General features: G+C 43.4%; 1 protein-coding gene across 3 annotated transcripts in view; it reads left to right on the top strand.

Moving 5' to 3' along the window:
- The window catches only part of celf5a (cugbp, Elav-like family member 5a), a 101,222-nt gene that overhangs the window by 35,715 nt on the left and 43,694 nt on the right, over positions 1–21,813 (top strand). For all 3 annotated transcript variants that reach the window (XM_019897012.1, XM_019897011.1, XM_019897010.1), the window contains exon 2: positions 20,635–20,763. In XM_019897012.1, coding sequence (XP_019752571.1) covers positions 20,635–20,763 — 129 coding nt within the window. The remainder of the gene's footprint in view (positions 1–20,634; positions 20,764–21,813) is intronic.

The following is a 21,813-nucleotide window of genomic DNA, read 5'->3' as shown; positions in this document are numbered from 1 at the left end:
TTTCTTCCAGAACCAATTAATTTCCTAAGTAGAGACTGTAAAGCGAAGACATAACAAGTCGGCCCCGGTTAACAGCCTTAATATGATGGAGGAAAACTGTTGCGTAGCACTTTAAGTGAGCAGTTTATACCGGGTGTCTTACCCCTATTTCACTTCATGGCGCCACTGCATTAGGGGAAGGAAATCTGCTGTTTTTGTTGCAGCTCAACTGTTATTTGTCACTCCAGATAAGGCATCTCGCAGGGCAAACACTGATTACATGTCCTAGAGCTTGTAAATGACACAGCGAGGCAATATAGCATCCGCAACAACATACATTAAAGAAAGCTATTGTAACACATAGGACAGATAAAATCGTCACGCGTGAAGGAATAACCTCTCGTCGAGTGTATCAACACGCGGGTAAATTTGTGTATATATATATATATATATATATATATATATATATATATATATTTTTTTTTTTTTTTGTGTGTATTTAAGATGGATGATGAAAGGAGAGGGTAAGAGGGGTTGGCGTGCGGAACTTGAAAGACGGATCAGATGTCAAACGGTGGATGGCAAGCTATGGAAGATAAAGATGGAACGTGATGTAGGAGAAGAAAAAAAAAAGTGCAATTTGATCCAGCCTGGAGACGCAGTAAGACTCCCCAGCCGCTGCGAATGGGACAAAATATGTGAAAAGGCCTCCGTTTTTAAATGGGAGGCTCGCTAAACTGCTATAACCGCCACTTTTCAGCTTCCCTTGTGCCGCAAAGAAGAGAGCTGGAAGAATAACGTTTCACCATCTGTGGACCTTGAAAGGTTTCCCTTTACCGGGAGAGGAAAGCGTTCAATCGTTCACGCTTCAACAGTTATTTGGCCGCTATTTTCTATTCCGCAGCCTGCGAGTTACCGTTACGCGTTTTTTTTTTTTTCTCAGAGAGAAGCGCTTTCAGGGCTTAGCTTTGGAAGGGGTTGTTAGTTGAAAAGCTTATTCAAGAGAAGTGTCGTTTTTTTTCGCACTACAAGGCGCTTCGGAGTATAAGGGGCACCTTCAATGAATGGCCTATTTTAAAACTGTTCTCATGTATAAGGTGCGTCGAATAGAAGCCACAATTATGGCAGCGGTTGCGTTATGCATCCGCTAGATGGAGCTACGCTAAAGGGAATACAATACAATACAGCTTTATTGACACAGCACTTTTACAACCTCTGCAGCTGTAACAAAGCGCTTTACCGAACATTTAAAATACTACGTCCAAGAAATCAGAATATTGATCCATACATAAGGCACATCGGATCATAAGTCACACTGTCGTCTTTTGAGAAAATGAAATGTTTTTAGGTGCGCCTTTTACTGCGGAAAATACGGTACACTATATTCCAGAAGAATGTGACAAACGCATTTATGTTCCAGGTATTCGTAGAGAGACACAAATTGTCGAACAAGGAGTGCGGTAGTGTTGATATTGCATGTTCATCCCACATTCCAAAAACATACTTTCAAGACTTTAATTTGCCCACCGGTCTGAATATGACTGTGAAATTTTTTTTCTACGTCACCTGCGATTGGCCGCTGAGCAGTCCAACGTGTACCCTGCGTCTTGCCCACAGTCAGCTGGGGTAGGTTGCACCTGTGACACTATTGTAGACAAACAATATAGAAAATAGATAGATGGAAAGGATGGGATGATCTCTTTCTGAATGTTCTGAACTCCTGTAATGCGTGGTGAGATTTGGTGAAGCAGCATGTGGCTCATGGCCTACCTTTTTTTTTCTCCCCCTCTCCCTCCCTTGTGGTTTCTTTCTGACTTCCGGGTTGAGTGAACGCCGGCGCGTTTGGCTGCCGCTGCTCAAACCGTATTGTGTTTTATTGTTTTTGTTATTGTAAAGTGTCCTTGGTTGTCTTGAAAGGCGCTTATAAATAAAATGTATTTTTATTATTATTATTATTATTATTATTATCCCATGTAACTGTACACATTTATATTGCTGGTGTTATATCCAAAGCCATCACTGATCACAAAATACAACAAATAAATAAATGTGACCTGTTTTTTTGAGCCAATTACTTAGATTGCGTCATCGAAGAAAGCAAGCAAGTTGGATTTTTTTTTTTTTTTTTTTTTTAACTTGCTCAAGTAATTTGTAACAATGACAGACCCATGTGGGACTAATCAATGGTGTAGGATTCTCAAAAATGTGGACGATTTTCTGCCCATAAGTGATGACGTTTGTGGTCATGAGGTGGCTGAATTTTCGTCGCGGGAGAGCAGCTTCCTTGATCACGTTACGTCATGAATATCTGCTCTGTACAACGTTTCTTGCATAAAAGAGAACTCTTAGTGTTTCCCATTTTACGACAGTCATAGTTGTGAAACATTACCATGAAGGCAAGCACTGTTGAATGCCGTTTCATCTCAATGGCTTTGAGAAACAATCGGAACTCAAGCCACCAAATTCTTAATGATCAATCATTTGATTATTATGCTCACTCCCTCGTCGAAAGCAAGCGTTGGTTAATGCTGTCAGCGACCAATAAACCTTTTAAAGGGACTTAATAAATTGCGCGGGCCTCAAACAGTAATCCGTTAAATGAAGAGAATTAAATTAAGTTGCGCCCATTTGTTTCAATCCATCAAGCGACGTACGTTCACTGGCAGGGTGCTTACTGAAGATTAGCAAACTATGTTAGCTCTAAATTACATGCTATCAGCCCGCGCGCTTCGCTGGAGATGAGATTAGCGTTTGGATTAGAACACGAGGCCGTGGAAAGGTGCGGCCGACTGGAGGCCGTTGGTTGAAGGCCATTATTAAAGACGCTAATTGGGTTTTGCGTTGACACTTTATGCTAGTTTTGTAGGTTTTTGCGGCTTAAGCAGTAAAAAAGTCAAGCTTCTTCCTGAGAATGTGAAGCGCGTTGCTCTAGTTCTCACGTTGACCACACGAGTTTCGAGGGCAGAGAGGTCTCCATCATCACCAGTTGCCATGGAGACGGCGCCCTGCCTCTTCCTCGTCCTCACTCACACCTTTTGTCCCCTCTCTTTTTTTTTTTTTTTTTTTTGTTGAAGCCTCCAGAGAGAAGTCTATAATTCTTGGCAAGGCCTACCTGAATTAATCCAAGCTAACACCTCTGATGGAGGATTTAATTGAGAGCTGGAAAGTGTTTACTCACCGTGATTGTTGCGTTGACAGCGTTCCTGATGGATGGCATTTTGCTTTTGGCACCTACGTGTGACAAAGGATGTTTCTTCATCCTCGGGAATCACTTGTTGGTCTCAATCCCCCAACTTCCTGGTCTTGACTTGACGTATGAGCCCATAAAGGTTTTTGAGAGTGACTTGGTCTCAACATGTTGTTCTTGATTAAGTCTTACATTAGACTGGTCTTGGTCTTGATTTGGACCCTACTCTTTAACTGTACTCTTAGACACAAACCTCGTTGGTCTTCGTGTTATCTTGGCTTCAACCCGTCAAAGTCTTGGTCTTGTTCATGGTCTCAAATGTCAGAGTCTTGATTTGATCTCCACCCAATCTCAACCCCTCAAAGTCTTGGCTCAGCCTCGTCTTGCTCGAGCCTCGGACACGATCTCAACTCTGATGTTTTGGTCTAACAGGCTAACAATGACCCGGTCTCAGTCTTGACTTGGTTTTTTTCTCAACCGTCCTCGGTCTTGACTTAGTCTCAGTTATGCAAAGTCTTATTGACGACTTGGTCTCAACCCCTCAAAGTCTTGGTCTTCAACACACCAAACCATCTTCCTGACATTATGCGTCCATTAGACAAAAGAGCAATCCGACTTGTTTCATTTCTTTGATTCATTAGTGTCTACAAAGACACCCAATCAAATCGTCTGGATAACAGAAAACAAACATTAACCCTTTCATGCACCCTGTAATCTGATAACACGATAAACTGTCCATTGTCGTGACCGCTGTCCCCGAAAGGATTAATAAACATGAGCCTCTCTGTTTACTTCTCAGTTGATTGAGGTTTGTATCATCCCGAATGTACCTGGCAGATGGCAGGAGCAGAGGTTTAAAGCCATGATATAGGAATGTAATTTCTACGAGGCACATGCACAAGAGAGTGCCATCCGTCTTGGTTACCGCGCACTTTTGCGGACAGTAAAAAGCGGTGATTTCGCCGCTGACTGATGAATATCTCTCGCTCAAAACAAGGATGTATTTTTTTTGTTTTGCTCAAGAGATGCCAGTTATTCCTTTTTTCTTGCTAGAAGACGCCAATTTCTCTGAACTGTATATTGCACGCCATTATTTCATTTGTGTGTGTGTGTGTGTTTTTCTTTCCTCCCTCACTGAGAGCTGTTACTGTCAGTACAGCTTGCTTCTGCAGTGACTCTTTAGTTCACTGGAAAAGGTTACGTTCACCCCTGTGGTTTCAAGAGAACATTGCATTCGTGAAGAAGCTTTTCCCTCGCTGTCTGGCCTCACTCGAGCTTGCGATTGGGTCACATTTGGCCGGATATTTTACCAAAGGGGAAGCGGAGGTAGCATCGGGTGTGCACTTTGCGATAATAGTCAGGGTCAACATGACCGTTTATTCAGTGTTTCATGATTTTTGACTTTGATAGCTAACTAGGCTCTTTTGTCATCCTGTCAATACATGCGTCATCTATTTTTTTTTTTGGATCACATTATTCATCTTAAAATCCACCTTATTTTGTGCTCCCATGTTAGTTACGTAAATATCTTGCATTCATTCCCTATATTGCGCAGCCAGGAGAGAATCTATTGAAACTGACTTTTGGGCGAAAACACCCTGGAGTGGTCACCAGCAAATTGCAAGGCACATATAGACAAACAACCATTTCCACTATGTTCCACCTATGAACAATTTAGAGCACAGGTGTCAAACTCAAGGCCCGAGGGCAAAATCCGTTTATCCGTCGATCATTTTATGTGTTTCTTGATGAAATTAATTCTTTTTTGGCAAATTTCTCCATTCTGAGACAAATCAAGGTTTTCTGATCTTAATTTTGGGTCTGGCTGGAGACATGCAACATGCGAACCAAATTGCAACAAGGCGGCCTAATATTTTCAATTGTTAATAGTTTTTGTTTATTCCTTTAAAGTGTTGCATTTAAACGAAATCAAGCTTCACCCTTGTGTATGTTGGCTTTCAGTAATGCAAGAATTACAGCTTGATTTTTTTTTTTTTTGGACTCACCTTTAACAAGCCTCAAAGCCTGAAAACATTGCGATGCAGGAAGAGGAACTGTAACATTCCCGTTCCAGTAGAACTGACTTTTTCTGATTCGAAACATTTGATTGGGGGCTGTTTTTAACAATGCAATTAACTGGGTTGAACAAATTGATTGGATTAAAAGTCCCTAGGACCAAAATAAATAACTGTAGGTTATTTATTTTAAAGATAAAAAAATAAATCAATAAAAAACAATTATAATTTCCACCGCTATCAGAAGCTGCATTGGGGGATAATTTAAATAAAAGAGCTATTAACACTGAGCCAAACATGTGCATATCGAGGCCGAAGTCACATCCCATCCTCTCACTTCACCTGATTCCAACATTATCATCACAGAAAGATGGATTGCGTACTACTATTATGCAAATTGCACACTTGGCGACAGTTTTCTTTACAATGAAGAAAAATCGCAAACAGATAACAAATGTAATTTAAATTAGTCTCCACAGCCTATTAAATTGGCCCTGAAGTATCCCTTGTCTAAACACAGCCACATAAACGTAACCATCTGCCGATGTCATCATGGCACTAAATACCCAGAGAAAACCCACGCAGGTACAGGAAGAACATGCAAACTCCACACAGGAAAGCCGGAGCCGGAATCGAACCCTGCACCTCTGCACTGCGAGTCAGAGGTGGCTAACCAGTTACGTGGCGCCCCAAAGTTACATTTCATTCTAAATATTCAACTTGTTGTGCCTTATATTCACTTTAAACCCAAACTTCATCATATTTTTGTTCTGTCCTCCCAAACGTTTTTGTTGGTCCCAGCTGAATTTCCCAAAAATGGTCCAATCCAAAGGGGACTGAAGCACATATTTCTTTTCCCTTTCCACTCAGAGGTTGTTTACAATGTATCCTTCATTAGAATTGGCACATTATCTTCCACTGTTCCCAACGGACAGCTGAATTAAACAGAGGCGCCGTATGAATTAATTATGGAGGAAGGAGAAATGCTTGTTCAGTGCTGAGTAAGTTTTGTTCATGGGTTTTGAACAGCGATGACTCCCTCCTCTAAACAAAACAAGTGTCGGATAAGTATCCCCTTGATGGATTTTGGAGGCATATCGATCATTAATAAATTAAGTCTGATATTTTCCTCAAAGCATTAAAATTTAAACCCTGGTGGCACCTTGGGAATCAAACATGTCTGCATCGGAAATTATGAACATTTAATTAATCGTTTCCGAGGGTCATTTTGTGGCCATAAAACATTATTTTCTTCAACTGCAATAAAGTTAACTTGGAAAAAAAGTTGTGCCAAAGGAAGCGTTTTCCTTTACTTTTAGTTTGGGACATTGCCTGGGAAGGTGGCACGGTGGTCTACTAGTGAACACCTCTGTCTCACTGCGCAGAGGTACAGAGTTCGATTCCGACTGCGGCCTTCCATTTTCTGATCCGCTTATCCTCACGAGGGTCCCGGGCCGTGATGGAGCCTATCCCAGCTGTTTTCAGACAGTCGGCGGGGGACACCCTGAACTGGTTGCCAGCAATCGCGGGGCACACATAGACGAACAAACATTCACATCGGGACAATTTAGAGTGTTCCGTTAACCTGCCACGCATGTTTTTGGAGTGTGGGAGCAAAACGGAGTACCCGGAGAAAAGCCATGCATGAACATGTGAGGGCTAACCAGTTGACCACCGGGCCGCCCCTGGGCTGAAAATGATCCAGAAGTTTTTGTTGACTTTAGTGGCCTATTTTTATTTATTTTTTGCTGAAAAATTCAACTTGTGTGATTCCGCTGTCTATCACTAAGAGGCTGACACGGTACAAAATTGCAACTGGCTTCATCTAAGCCATACGTGTCTATTTCCTGCATTGGGTGCATTGAGGGAAGTCAGGGTGCGTATTTTGACTTTCAAATATTTTTCCAGAGATGTCATGATTCGGACCGGATAGACAACCGTGTCACAGCCCCTATTTCTACACCATGCATTTTTCATTTCTTCCCTCAATTTAGCAAAACGTCCATGTCATACGTGCTGACTTAGTATTTTTATGCCTCGCAAACAAAGCCACTCTGGTACTCGCGTTACAGGAGACCATTGTGTGTTTTGCGAGCCCATTCGTGTTGTTTCGGGAGGTATTCATGTCACGATTGTGCGTAACTGCCATTCCATCAGCGAGAGAAAACTTCATTCACGCTGAGGCCACCCAAGTCACAAACTAGCTGCAAAAGTCTCCCCACCTCCCCTTCCTGTGTCGAGTGAAGCATCTTTATTATTCCGGGCTGAAATTGAAATTTCATTTTGTTTTGGCCCTAAGCGACTGGCAAAAGTGTCTGGCTGAGATGAGTAAAGGTCAGCGGGAATTAAAATGCTTACTGTAAGGTTTGTCGGAGAGAGATAGAGGGCCAGAGGAAAAGGCCATCTGCCCGAGAGTTGTCCTAACTTTTGCTTCGCAGAAGAAGTTCAGCTTTCAGCGGTGCTGTCGTAAACACAGGGAACATTTAAATCACCCATCCAAGATTTGGATTAACAACTCAAAATCCATTTTATGATGGTACCATTGTGTGTGTGTGTGTGTGTGTGTGTGTGTGTGTGTGTGTGTGTGTGTGTGTGTTTGTATATATATATATATATATATTACCATTCACAGTTCAAGTTTACTGTCAAACTAAACATCAAACAAAGAGAATTGCTTGTTGTGTATTTAAGACAACCACATTTCTTTGCCCAAAACGCCCTACTTTCATGCTTATACATATGTATTGGGAAATGCCCTAGATGGGCTAACGGATAGCATTTGTGTCGTAGCATTATGTGTAGATATATTTTTAAAATTCCAGAAACAAATATAATTGTGACATAATGATCAATTTGGGATTGCAGTTTTGGAGCTTCCGACTAATTTAAGCTCTGAATTGGAGGAGTCATGCCAGAATGACGATGTCAACACTCCGCATCAGCTCTGCATTTCCGTCCTCTTGGTCATTTCGAGGCACTGCGACAATTAGCGTTGGCAGTTTTTCTGTCCCAAGAGTAAAATGCAGTGATAAGCAAGATGGTCACATACCTGTAGAACCAAGTGCCATGCACTCCAAGTGAGTGAAATCAAACCAAGCATGCAGTTTGATTACACATTGTGCAGTTGCCCGCCCCAAAATTATATGGCGCATTTCGTTTTGTAATACTTTTTTTTTTTTTTTTTTTGCCTCTTCCATTAACACTTCCAACTCTAACAATTTAAACTTCACAGTGTACTTGCTTGTGTGCTTGAACTCGCCACACAAACAGCCAAAAACTGAAAAAAGGCTGTGCTGTTGAACTCTGAAGAGTAAAGTGAGAGTTTGTCAACCCACAAATTAGCAGTTACCATCGGGTCTTAGGCGGCCTGGTTGTTGACTGGTTAGCGCATCAACCTCACATTGCAGAGGTCGTGGGTTCGATCCCAGCTTCGGCCTTCCTGTTTGGAGTTTGGATGTTCTCCCCGTGCCTGCGTGGGTTTTCTCCGGGTACTCCGGTTTCCTCCCACATTCCAAAAACATGCATGGAAGACTTTAAATTGTCCCAAGGTGTGAGTGTTAGCGCAGATGGTTGTTCGTCTCTGTGCCCTGCGATTGGCTGGCAACCGGTTCAGGGTGTCCCCCGCCGACTGCCCGAAGACGGCTGGGATAGGCTCCAGCACCCCCTGCAACCCTTGTGAGGATAAAGCGGAAAATGGATGGATGGATGGATGGATGGGTGGATGGATGTCGGGTCTCAGGAAATCACATGCAGCAGACACGCGCAATTTGTTAGCGCAAATACAGTACATGATTTGGATTCTTAGTAAATCAGGCCCACAGTCTTTGGTCTTCTTACGGTGGGGTATCCTGTTCTTCTCTCAGTACCCATGTGCCCTTTTCAAGGAACATTTCTACTTTGTCATTTCTGAATGCGCAAAAGGGGCTGTTGGGTGCACGCTAAAAGCAACAACATTCTTTTGATGTGATTTGTGAAAGCTGTGAAAAAAAAGCCATGTTATAATGCAGGTTCAAAAGAAACATTTGCAGTATTCGATCAAATGATACACCACATCGCCTTCTGTGAGTGCTGAAGTTTTTGTGGTGTTACTGAAGCGGCAATTATTGGGGGGGCAGTCTAATGCACCTGCAAGGGACAACTCAAGGAAGCCAATTTGGTGTTTGAGGGGTAGAGGTTCTTTTAAAGTTGTCCCGAACCAAATAGCAAAGCACTTATCGCAGCGAGGCAGAGAAGTAAAAAAACCAAAAAAAAAAAAAGAAAAAAGAAAAGGAGCTCTCAAAGGCAACATTATTTCTGTCTGCAGCTTATTATGCTCGATGCTAACCCATCTCATGTTCCAGCCCCAAATTAATGACGGCGGCCGCGCATTTCCACCTTGTATGAGAGTTTCTTTTCATTTGGAGAATAAAGGGCACATCTCAAGAGCTCCATGTTTTTGTGTTTGGTTTTTATTCTCCGTTGCGGCTCAATTTGGCTTTCACGTCCATTAGGTGCACCCACACATTCTAATGAGATCCAATAGGAAATCATTCTGCCTTTCCAAAGATCATAATACTCATTTTTGACTGACAGTGTAAGAAGGGTATTTATTTATATAAGAGAACTTCCTTATTTTAGCTTATATGTCGGAGTTATGTCCAACTGTACTTTTTACATTTTTCTCTTCTCTGCGTGCACATTTGCGGAAAGCTATCCGTGCTTATTTGCCTGATTTAAATATTAGAATTTGTTTGAGGGTCAAATAGTTGCCATCATTAAAAAAAAAACATGTTACCCAAGTCACATTTGAACATCCTTAACGGTCATACAAGTGGAAAAAGAAGTTATCCACCGAAACTAAACAAAAATTAACGTGAACCAAAACGACCCCCACTTTGAAAAGTTAGTCCGTGGCATTTTATAGCGTGGCATCACCAAAAATAACTGCACAAGAGACAACAACAAAAAAAAAAGCCATGTGGAGTTAAAACTTTCAATGCTTACTGTTGGAGAGCCAAATTATGAGTCATCAAATTGAAAAATGAATCTGAACTTGCATAGATGGATGGATGGATGATTTGCCGAGTATTGGCTTTTCCAGTCCTCTATATATTTATGCAGGGTTTTATTTTTTATTTTTTTCACTATGACGGAAAACTGTGCAAATATATTTGGAAAGATGTGCAGTGTAATATGGAAATGTTAGCAACGACATGCTCGATGGCCTATATAGCTATCTATTTATTGGCCCGCTTATCTCGTGCGGCATTTCCCCATCTCATTACTGTTGGCGCTGCATTTTTTTTTTTTCTCCAGCTAGGACTGGAGCATATTGAAAACGCTCACTGTTGCAGGAGGTGGAGCAGGACGAGGGAGGGGGTTCAGTCGGATTCTCCCCTCACCGAGGTGTCTGGGTTCCAGCAGGCGGCTGTTGCTCCCTGGTTGGGCAGGGCAAAGCCGACATGAAGGGCGTCCTGTAAACCTCTTTTGTCCACGTTCGGCAAAGTCATCTGGCGGCTCAGTTGCCTTCAGTTGCCCGTCATCGGTTAGATCCTCCCTCACTTTTCTGCTACGGCTAGTCCTTTGCTGTATCTCCTATAATGCAAGCTTTCTTTTCTTCCCATCATATAACTCTGCTTTTGATTAGTGATTAAAGTTTAGGGAATGGGTTATAGGTCGGATTAGTCTTTGGGTTACAGTTAGGGTTACGATTAGGGCGTTAATGTTGGTGGTTCGGGTGAAAGGTTTTTGGGTAGGGTGAGAATTTATATGTTAGGTTAATGGCGAGTATTATGGTTAGGGTTAGTCGTTAGATTTATACTTTATACTCATACTTGGAGTTGAGATGACCGTATTTTCCTCACTATAAGGCGTTTCGGAGTATAAGGCGCACCTTCAATGAATGGACTATTTAAAAACTGTTTTCATATAGAGGGCGTACTGCATTATAAGGGGCATACACTAAGGAGAATACAATACAATACAGCTTTATTTATGTAGAGCTTTCACAACTGCTGCAGCTGTAACAAAGCACTTTACAGAAGATATAAAATAGTACATCCAAGAAATCAGAATATTGATCCATAAAAGAGGCGCATCGGATTATAAGGCGGCTTTTGAGGCAATTGAATGCTTTTAGGTGCGCCTTATAGTGCGGAAAATCCGGGAGTTATTCGGAGGTTAGGCATGAAGGTGTTTGGGGTAGTCGTTTATGGTTAGAGATCAGAGTTAAGGGTTTTGAGTTGGTGTAAGGGTTCGGTGTGGGGTTGGCGGATCATTGTTAAGGTTCGGCGTTGAGGTTTTTGGGGTATAGGCTGTGGTTCGTGGTTATGGTCGGACTTCTGGGTTTGAGTTAGTGTTTAGGATTGGGTTTTGTGTTAGGTTAGGTTTGGTTCATGGCTAGTCTTAAGGGGTTTGGGTCGGGTGACAAGATTGTGGTTAAGGTTATTCTCGGGGTTATTGTGAGGAAGTTTAGTGGTTAGAGCCTGGATATGGGTTACTCAGAACTGTCAAAATGGAGGGAGGGTGAAAGTGAAGGCAGTGAAATAAGCTCACACTTGCAGAGAGCAAAAAGTGCATTTTTCGAGATGGGTTAGCGGGGGCTGGTTGAGAGGGTGTGTCTGGAGAGAGCCTCATGAATCAGTGTCAGCTGAGCGATGAGAAAATAATTAAGAAACAGGCGGGCACTGTGTTAAACGCTGCCAAAGGTGGAGGCCTTTCTACTGTATCTGGATGGAGAATAAAGGCAATAATGGCGTGTAGAAAATCCATATCATAACGGATGCCAAAATGCCCTTCAGGTGGCATTATGAAGGGAGACAATATAAATAGGACTGCCATATTGTAAATGTTTATATACAGTAGCCAGCCGCACATACACAGCACTTTTCAGAATTTATGAGCATGGCTGTATAATACAGCGACAGTAATATTTCACTTTTGTTATCATATTGGGTGTAAATCTGCTGAGATGTATATGCTGCAGATAGAATAATTTAAGCAATTTCGCCCTCAATTTTTCTCCTTTCGGCTGATGCGTTTGCAGGCAGGGGAGGCAGAAAAGTGCGTGTGTGGGATTGGGGGTCGGGGGGGGGTGCTGTCAAGAAGAAAGAGGCATAAAAACACACACACGCACATCAACACTTCCACACGTCAGAGATTTTATACGAGCCAAGGAAAGAGTGTGGAAGAGCTCGAAATTGTACGCCGCAGCTGGAATCCCCCAAAACCAGAACAGCGGCCATGAAACTGCACCAATCTGTCAAAAGTTTGGAGCATCACAGAGGACTGTTTGAGTGACAGCAACCTCCTGAGTGTTTTGCAAGCGTGGATGCGGTATGTTTGAACGCCGAGCACGTCACGGATATTTGGGTGCCATTTCGGATACCCGGCGCGCTCCTGAAAAGTCGGCGTTCCCGATCGTTCCCTGCTGAGATCCGGCTCGTGCGTTCGGAATGCAGAATCGCTCGTCCTGTGGGGGCTCATGTTCGCTAACACGCTACGGTTTGATATTGAGCTTTGTGGCCTGCCAAACACGCAACAAGGCCTACATGCAGCCGTTAGCAACCGCAGCCTCCCACGCGTTCCTTGTGAAAGACTTGCTTCTGTGTTGTACGGTTGTAAACGTCCCCTATGAATCACAATGTAGTCTATTAATGGAATGCTTGTGCTTTATACAGGCCCGTGAATTAGGCTCCCGACAATTTTTTTTTTGTCCTTAATGATGACATTGTGACAGTTAAGGCTTTTCACAAGCCTTCCAACTGTACTGTTATACCAATAAAAGGTTGCATAATTGATGAAGTGATGGCATTCCAAGTGAGTCTGGAATTTTCTTAGCCACGAAGTCTTGCACTTAAAGCAGCGATTGCCAACTGTTTGTTGCAGCACAATATTGTGCCACGATTTACAGAACAGCTCGGTGTTGTTATTTAAATCCTGAACGGGATGTCAGCGCGCACGAACCCACCAACCACTGTCCTCGGGGGGCCCCCACCCCTTCTCACGGGGGGGGGGGGGGGATGTGTTAGTTCGTAAGCTAGCTGGACGCTAGCACCTGTTGACTCAATATGGAAAGCCATGAGATGACCCAGTGGGATATACGGTTGACCCCTGCGTACTCGCATCACGGGACCCAGAAATTCGCATATTCACTGATTTTTACTTCCCCCCAATATTAAAAATAAAATTCTATATTTGTATACATTTTTTTCCGCCATTTATCACCGTCTGTTGTAGAAAATGGATAGCGAATGTTTCTCAGCGTTTTTGTGACAAATTTGGGGTGGGGGGGTGGTAATTTCAATATTTATTTTTCAAATGCGTTTCACAAGCTGTCACTTACATACAGATTTTCACTTTTCACTTGCCAGCCCGGTCCCTGTCTTCTGTCAAAAGTGGGTTCAACTGTATTCTAGCCACCACAGGCTTTGAGCGGATGCTTTTTTTTTGTGGCTCAAACATGTGTATGCTGTGTAGGCATAAGAACGATGCTAGACAAAGTCGCAACAATTGAGAGCATTTGAGAGTGGAGACAACGCCTTGATTTTCCATGATTTTTGGAAGCAGGGTGGCCTCGCTCATGCGAAGTAAGAACTGCTCACCCTATACCTTACCTCCCTGAAATGCCGCATGTGCCTACGGCTTCGTGTTACCATGACAACTGCTGAATGTGAATTTTGGGCAAAAATTGGTTGCTGGAGAAAATACATTTCAAACAATGTATTTGAACCAGAGTTTCACACACGGCAAAAGGAGACTGCCGAAAAAGTTGCAGAGTTCGAGACACAACAGGTTGTTACTCAGTGGTCACTTATGAACTTGGTATGTTGGCAAAGGTTTTACTGGCTGTGGTGGCTCTGGTCGTGACTGCTACCAAGTGTGTGTTTTGTGCCGGGTATCAGAAGCTATTGCAACATTCTGTGCATCCAAAAACATGACTGCTTTCGTTTTTGTCTTTGCCTTATCAGAGGTTTTGAGTAATCCAAGTCACTTTCAGAAAAAAAATAAAGGGCTGATAGTTTACCATGTAGCTGGCCAACAAAGGGTGGGAGAAATCAGAATGAGGGTGGTATTTAAAGTAGCCTGACTGTGTCTTTACAATAGGGCCAAAATCTCAACAGCTTACTTCAAGGCGTTTTCTCACAAAAATGTACTCACTTATGTAATTTCACACTTGATGGGCGCCAAGACACCCTAGAGACCGAAATGTCTATACAAGCAATTAAAAAGTTACTTTTCCATACTCTGTCCCCTTACAAATAGAATGGAATCCATCATTTATGCTTCTCGGAGCACGTAAACTTGCTTCACTTTCTATATTTCAACTACTATCCATGCAGCGTGAGGACGCTAGCTGGATCTGTATTCCAGCCGGGTTACACGGAGACTTATTACTGTATCCGCCGTGATAGTGGCGCAGCCTGCTAAGGATTTTGGACAGTAGAATGAGACCCGGTGAATAGCAATGTGGCGCCGGCGAGAAGAAGAAAAGAGAAGGCGGCAAGAATAAGAAGCAGGAGGCGAGAGTGAGGAGGATGCGGCCTTACTGTAAATTGCTGCGCGCACACACACGGACACACTCACACACACAGAGCACTGCAGTCCTCGATAAGCCGGGATGAATGAAAAGGAGCTGGTTCGGAGGGAAGATCGAGCAAGGGGGTTCGTAAGGACCTTCGGGTCGGATGGTTTGGAAATGGGAGAGACGGTGGCAATGCTCTTGTCAGAAGGATGCGCGCCGGTCACCATGACAACAACTTTTACATCATGGCTGCCAATCACCTTTCACCTGAGGACTTGTCGGGGAGATGAAGGTGCGGAAAAAGAGCCGCAGTGTAAATGTGGCTGTCAGCGGGGGTGGGGGGGAGATAAGGGCAAATTATGACCAATATTAGTTTGGCTGATAAAGGGAACAATAAGGATATATGAAATGAGATAGCATCCCAAGCTTGGAGAAGAGAAGGATTCGGGGTCCCCCATCCTCACCGCCAGCCCCTTCCTCATTTCAAGGAAGATAAGAGCTGAAAAAGGATCCAGCATCTTACCACCAGCTACTGTAGTGTGGAGGAATTGCATCCTTTTTGTGGCCGGAATACCAAACATTACAACCGCCGTCCCACCCGCCCTCCTCTCTTCACAAGCCCATTATGCTCCCCCCACCCCCAGCCCCCCACCCCGCTCAATAAGCAGGATGCTACACAATAACGGTGTCAGCATGTGTTCAAGCATTAAAAACACAGACAGAATGAAATTAATTAACCCGAAGAGATCACAGTGCTTAGCCAGTGGAATTTAATCCAATTTATTACATATATCGCAATCTAACCGGCTTGTGTTTGCATTAATGAGAGTAGGGGGACAAGTGTGTGTGTGTGTGTGTGTGTGTGTGTGTGTGTGTGTGTGTGTGCGTGTGTGTGTGTGTGTGTGTGTGTGTGCGTGTGTGCGTGTGCATGTGTGTGTGGTGACAGCGACAATGGATGCTAAGCATGTTAAGGATCACCGGCGGGAGCAGCCAATGAGGGAAGACGTCCGAAGTTTGGCGGTGCCTCGGGGTAGCAGCACCCTGCCAAATTAGCGCTTGAGCAACGAGCCTTTCATCCCGTCAATGAGAAGCAGACATTTTTTGTCATCACGCCCCATTTTCTTCTTCTTCCTCTACGGAGGGAGAGAGAGAAATGAAGAATACTTTGTTGACCGATTTTGAAAATAAATTAGCATTGTAGCTTTTGAAGCCGGCGCGCTAACCCACTGAGCTGACATCGCCGACTGTAAGGCGGCCGCCGCGCTCCGTAGCCTTCATGAGGTGGCTTATTAGTGCCGTTTCTCCTCGCAACATCTCAGAGAAAACAGTAGGACGGTTCGCACCTAAGAGCCGTGAAATCGCAGCGTTGTGACGTCCAAGAAAGGAAAAACAAGGATTTCCATCGCAACACTGTTACGGCGATATTCTCGATAACGCTAACTCCTACCTTTAGACGACTTGCACACATCGTGATACCAAACATATAATTAATTGTTCGTGTACTTACATGCAGAGTATAGCTATCAAGGCAAGGCACGGCAGTTTTGTTTGTATGGTACATTGCATCGACACAGTCACACAATCAAAACACCTAAAAGCACTTTTATGAAAAGCTAAAGACATTCAAATGCAACGCAGAGAGAACGTTCAAATAACGTACTTTGACAACATTTAAAGACAATTGAAAGCTAAGTCAAGAAATAGAAAGTATCTTTCCAAAATTACTGACAGTGAAGTTGGTTTTAATGCTTAAAATATCGGAATTAAAGCTATGGGGGAAAAGAAAAAACACTCAAACATAGTTTGCAGCATAACAGCTGATTGCTGCTTCACCATGTTTACTTTGAAACCTAACTGACCCGAGGTCACCGACCTCGGGGATCGGTGGGCTTTGTATTCAATTTTCATTTCTCCCCTGATTTATAGACCGGTAGCAGAATTTTTTTTTATTCCACAGCTGATAAGCTGGTCAAGGGCAGGGTACTTGCATGTGCTTGCTTTCCACCATCGGTAGCACATTTTTGTCCATTTTAGTCGCAGGTTCTCATGTGTTCATCAAGATGTGTGAGGCTTTGCATTGGTCTAAAATCCAACAGACCGCCATCATCTTCTTGAAGGAGCAACTTTACCGTGTGTGTGGCCCTCCTTCTACATCATCTAACCTCAGAATTTATATTTCCCCCTCCAGCAAGAAAGAAGGACCATCTCAGCCTTTCATTTTCCAGTTCAAGGCTTTCCTTCCCCCCCACTTTTTTTTTTTTTTATTTGCAGATAAATGCTCTCCTATCTACCCTGACAGATGTCACGTTGCATCACGTCCGCGGTGATACGTAGCCTCTGATCTTGCCACTTGCAATAAGCAGCCAGCACCAGGAACGCGCCCTCCCTAGATAACACTCTGACAGGCTTGATTATTTTAAAGGTGTATCATTTGCGCCGACCGGCCCGATGCTGTGAAACCATAGCTGGGCGTCACTATCGCAATGTCACAGTTTCAGGTCAGGAAAAATAACATGACACGCTGTTGTAGACACAGCGGAAGATAGGAACGAGAATTTGATCGCATGGAATTTGATTGATTTCAAGTTCTGACTGTCGATGACTTTGTTGTGTTGTCGCAAAGTAAAGGGAGGCAAGGGAGCAATACTTGGCCGCGACCAGCAGGGGGGGGCAGTGAAATACAGGCCTGGCTCGTATCTACCTCAGTGAGTTGAATGAGAAACCTTGATAATTGGAAAATAATGCGGGTAAGGTTTGCAAGTAGGGTTTCAAGCCAGAGTTTAAGTTTCAGAATATTGTCTGAAGTTGCTCAAATTAGTCTGTGTTTGGATTTCAAATTTGGGTTTTAAATGACAATTAGGGATTCAAAGTATGGTTTCCTATCCTAGTTGTTTTTTTTTTTTGTTTTGTTATTTTTTGGGGGGGGGGTTTCAAGCCATGGATACGGTTTCAAATTATGAATTCAAGACTCCGTGAGTGTTTTAAATAAGGATTTCAAACCACGATTTTAGTTTTAATATGTTACTTCATATCTGGGTTACGATTTTAAAGGTGTGCCTGGGTCAAAAAGTAAAGGGAGGCAAGGGAGCAATACTTGGCCGCAACCAGCAGGGGGCGGGGCAGTGAAATACAGGCCTGGCTCGTATCTGCCTCAGTGAGTTGAATGAAAAACCTTGACAATTGGAAAATAATGGGGGTAAGGTTTGCAAGTAGGGTTTCAAGCCGGAGTTTAAGTTTCAGAATATTGTCTGAAGTTGCTCAAATTAGTCTGTGTTTGGATTTCAAATTTGGGTTTTAAATGACGATTAGGGATTCAATGTATGGTTTCCTATCCTAGTTGTTTTGGTTTTTTTTTTTCAATGGAGTTTCAAGCCATGGATAAGGTTTCAAATTATGAATTCAAGACTGTGTTAGTGTTTTAAATAAGGATTTCAAACCACAATTTTAGTTTTAATATGTTATTTCATATCTGGGTTAGGATTTTAAAGGTGTGACTGGGTCATGGTTTCAATTTAGCCTTTTGAGTTTCAAACCTGGTTTATGGTTTCAAACAAGAATTCGGGTTTCAAGACAACGCCAAGGTCATAAATGCTTCAAATGGTACATTTTGGCCCTGTGATGAGGTTTTCAAATTAGGTCTTCAAGTCTGGGTGGTGGTGATAAATGACAATTCCAAACCTTGGTTCACAGTTTCAAATCAGGATTTTGGGTTTCGGGCCTGGTTAAGGCTTTCAAGCTCGATTTGCGTTCCAAGGATTTCCAATTTGTTTGATGGTGTCAAGTCGATGTTTCAATTCTCAAAGTATGGTTTCAAGTCGAGTTCAGTTTTTGAAAGTAGGATTTAAATAATGAGACTGACTACCGCAACACCTGCTGGTATCCCCCCGCCCCCCAGGGCATATATACAAGGTCTGGCGTTTGTATCTTCACACGGACAATGGAAATAGAATGGAGATGACTTCATGCAGGCTATTTATTAGAGCAGAAATACAGTACAGGACTTACAGGAAAGCTGGCAGAAAGTGAATGGAGCGAGCTTCCCCAGACTGGGAAATTTGACCTATGAGTACATCTGCATGCATCAGTAACATTTTTAACCGAGTGTCCCTTGGCTGCTTTCACATGAGGAGATGCTCATTTGGCAGCAAAATTTAGCAAGCTGGAGCCACTTTATTTGGTTACAGTCAAGCCTGTGCATTTCTGTGTGAAATGCATTCGCTCAGAGCCTCGGGCTTCGATGTCGCTCTGTCCTAGATTTCCATTCCGTATTCATTCCTTTGTTTTCAGAAGAATTAGTTTGGGTGGAAACGGTGTGCTTAAACATCTTTTCTTTTGTGTTTTCTGCTTTCTAGACTTAATGGAGAAAAAAAAAACGATTTTTGTGGTGCACGTATATGCATTAGAATCAAAGACTTGAAGCGCAGGTTTTTAAGTGATTCTTCTGCCAGCCTGCAGAGAGCGGCGCCACTGTCGCATTAGAGTACATCAGTAAACACAATGTGTCAGGTCAAGGTAAAGATCACACCCCACCCCCACCCCCACGCTGCGTTCAACAGAAGTTGTCACCTATTGAAAAGTCAGCGTTATTCACGCCGTGTCTCGGCAGCCGCGGCTGCCAGGCAGAGACGAGGCCATTGTTCAGCTGAGCGGCGCACTGAAATATTTCTCTGGCGACACAAAAAAAAAAAAAAAAAAGCACTGGATCAGCAGCAATTAGTTGAGGAGTAAGAGAGAGATAAAGAGTGGACGGCAGTCGGCGAAAAAAAAAAAAAAAAGAACGAATGGCTGTGGAAAATGTGGAATAAGCGTGGAGGAACGAGAAAGAGGAGATGAATAGTGGTGGGTGGAGGGATATGGATGAGGGAGCCGGTACTGGAAGTGTTGTGTGGGAGACTGAAGTTCCAAGGAGCCATGTTTCCACCAAGCGGTACAGATCGGTTTGGAATGCCCGGGCAGGGGGGGGGGGAATTGACACAGCTGCGTTTGTGAGCTAAATACCTTTTCAAACTTGGGGTCGCACCTTTCCTGCACTGACGGTGAGAGCTTGAAATCAATCGGCGATCCCAATTTGGGTTTTAACAACATGCGTACCTCGTCACTGTCAATACCTCATTGAAAGCTCGCTGACAGTCTTGGATGTGAACATGAGCATGACAACAGGCAAATTCAAAGCAGGAAGACCTCAAAAGTATGAGGCGAACGTGCTCACTACGGTCTCATCATGCTGCCACAATAAATCAATAAATATCCGTCCATCCATCCATCCATTTTCCGATCCGCTTATCCTCACGAGGGTCCCGGGCTGTGCTGAAGCCTATCCCAGCTGTCTTCGGGCAGTAGGCGGGGGACACCCTGAACCGGTTGCCAGCCAATCGCAGGGCACACAGAGACGAACAACCATCCGCGCTCACACTCATACCTTGTGTGACAATTTAGAGTGTTCCATTAACCTGCCAAGCATGTTTTTGGAATGTGGGAGGAAACCGGAGTACCCGGAGAAAACCCACGCAGGCCCGGGGACAACATGCAAACCCCACAGAGGGAGGCCGAAGCCGGAATCCAATCTTGCACCTCCGCACTGTGAGGTCGACGCATTAACCACTGGCCCACCGGGCTGCCCTAAATAAATGAAAACAATTATCTTAAATGAGCGTGTCAATTGCTTGACTTACATTTGGATCGGTGTTTATGTCCAATATGTGTGTCGAACTTCCTCATTATTGCTCCTGGCCACCCTGTTGCTCCTACTAGCTTCCGCAGATGCATTCATCAGGGAGTAAGATCACTGATGCTATCAGATGAAAATGATCCGTCACGGGAAAAAAAAAAAAAAAAGATGTTACACTGTGACCCGGTTGAAATAATTCCACCAACATGCATGTTTGCCTCTGTCATCATCTTTATAATTGAGGTCAACATTTTTTTTTTTGGGTCTGTTTGTTTGTTTCCAGAGGACAGGAAGTTGTTTGTGGGGATGCTGAACAAACAACAGACCGAGGAGGACGTCTATCGCCTATTCGAACCCTACGGAGTCATCGAGGAGTGCACGGTTCTAAGAGGTCCCGATGGCAACAGCAAAGGTAAAGCGCCGGGACGCACTTGTCAACACTATTTAGGTCACCGTTGGCAGAGTGACTGCGCAGGTTGTGCGGGAAATGCAAGTGACTTACGCATCGCGCACACTGTAGGTCGAAAGTGTTTTCACTTCAATTTACGCTCGGCTGTTTGATGTGCTGGACAGCTTTAGGCATTGATGAAAAAAAAAAAAATTCCAAATGTCACACATGTCGTTTTGTACTACAAAGATGAACGTCATCACAACCATTGTTAAAATAATATTCAAATGTACAGATAATAATTTATGTAAATTTCAGCTGTGTGAGACAATTCCAACGTAAGCACACATGCTCAGAGGGAACTATTAAAACATGTTGGACAAAAAAAAAAAATAAAAAATTGCAAGAGCTTCTCATATCACAGCCCCACAGCTTTGTATTAAATTTTTGGTCTGGGTTCTGGCTGAGCTTTTCCAAGTTTCTTCCAGTTCCAAGGTCATTCGTTCGGGGGATTAGGATGCATACTATTTCCAACACCAGAGTCAGCAGTAGCTCAGTCCATAGGAACCAACAGTTTTGAACTGCAGAGCCGTGCTTTTGGGTTGGATTTTGGTCTGAGCTCTGGGCTGAGTCATCGCAGAGTTTTTTGTTGAAGTCAGTCTTTAGTTTTTACACCAGCAGTCACTTTAGGATGTCACTGTTTGAATCCAGCTGTGGATGAAAATGCAATGCAACTATTTTGTGAAAAAAAAAAACAGCAATAATCAGGGTACAGACGTGTGCGCATATACTTTTGTAGACTTTGTGACAGGCTAGGACCATTCCAAAATTTTTGAAATGTTTCTTCTGGTGTCTCCATGCTCTTGTCACTTTAATTGTATCCCACTTCTGACACCCAGGATGAAAAGTGGCAGTTCAGTGAGTGAAACTCCGACTCTGATAAAGCTCGCATCTCTTTGCAAAGCACCTCTGTATACAATCTGATTTGTACTTTTGAAGGCTGGAAACACATTTATTGATTAAAAAAAGTTCATAGATAGCACATTTGCTACGTAGCCGAATAGGACAGAACCA

This window comes from Hippocampus comes, unplaced genomic scaffold, assembly GCF_001891065.2.
Source record: "Hippocampus comes isolate QL1 unplaced genomic scaffold, H_comes_QL1_v1.1 scaffold22, whole genome shotgun sequence".
Lineage (NCBI taxonomy): Eukaryota > Metazoa > Chordata > Actinopteri > Syngnathiformes > Syngnathidae > Hippocampus > Hippocampus comes.
The sequence above is the reverse complement of the archived record's forward strand: the minus strand, read 5'-3'. Positions and strand labels throughout refer to the sequence as shown.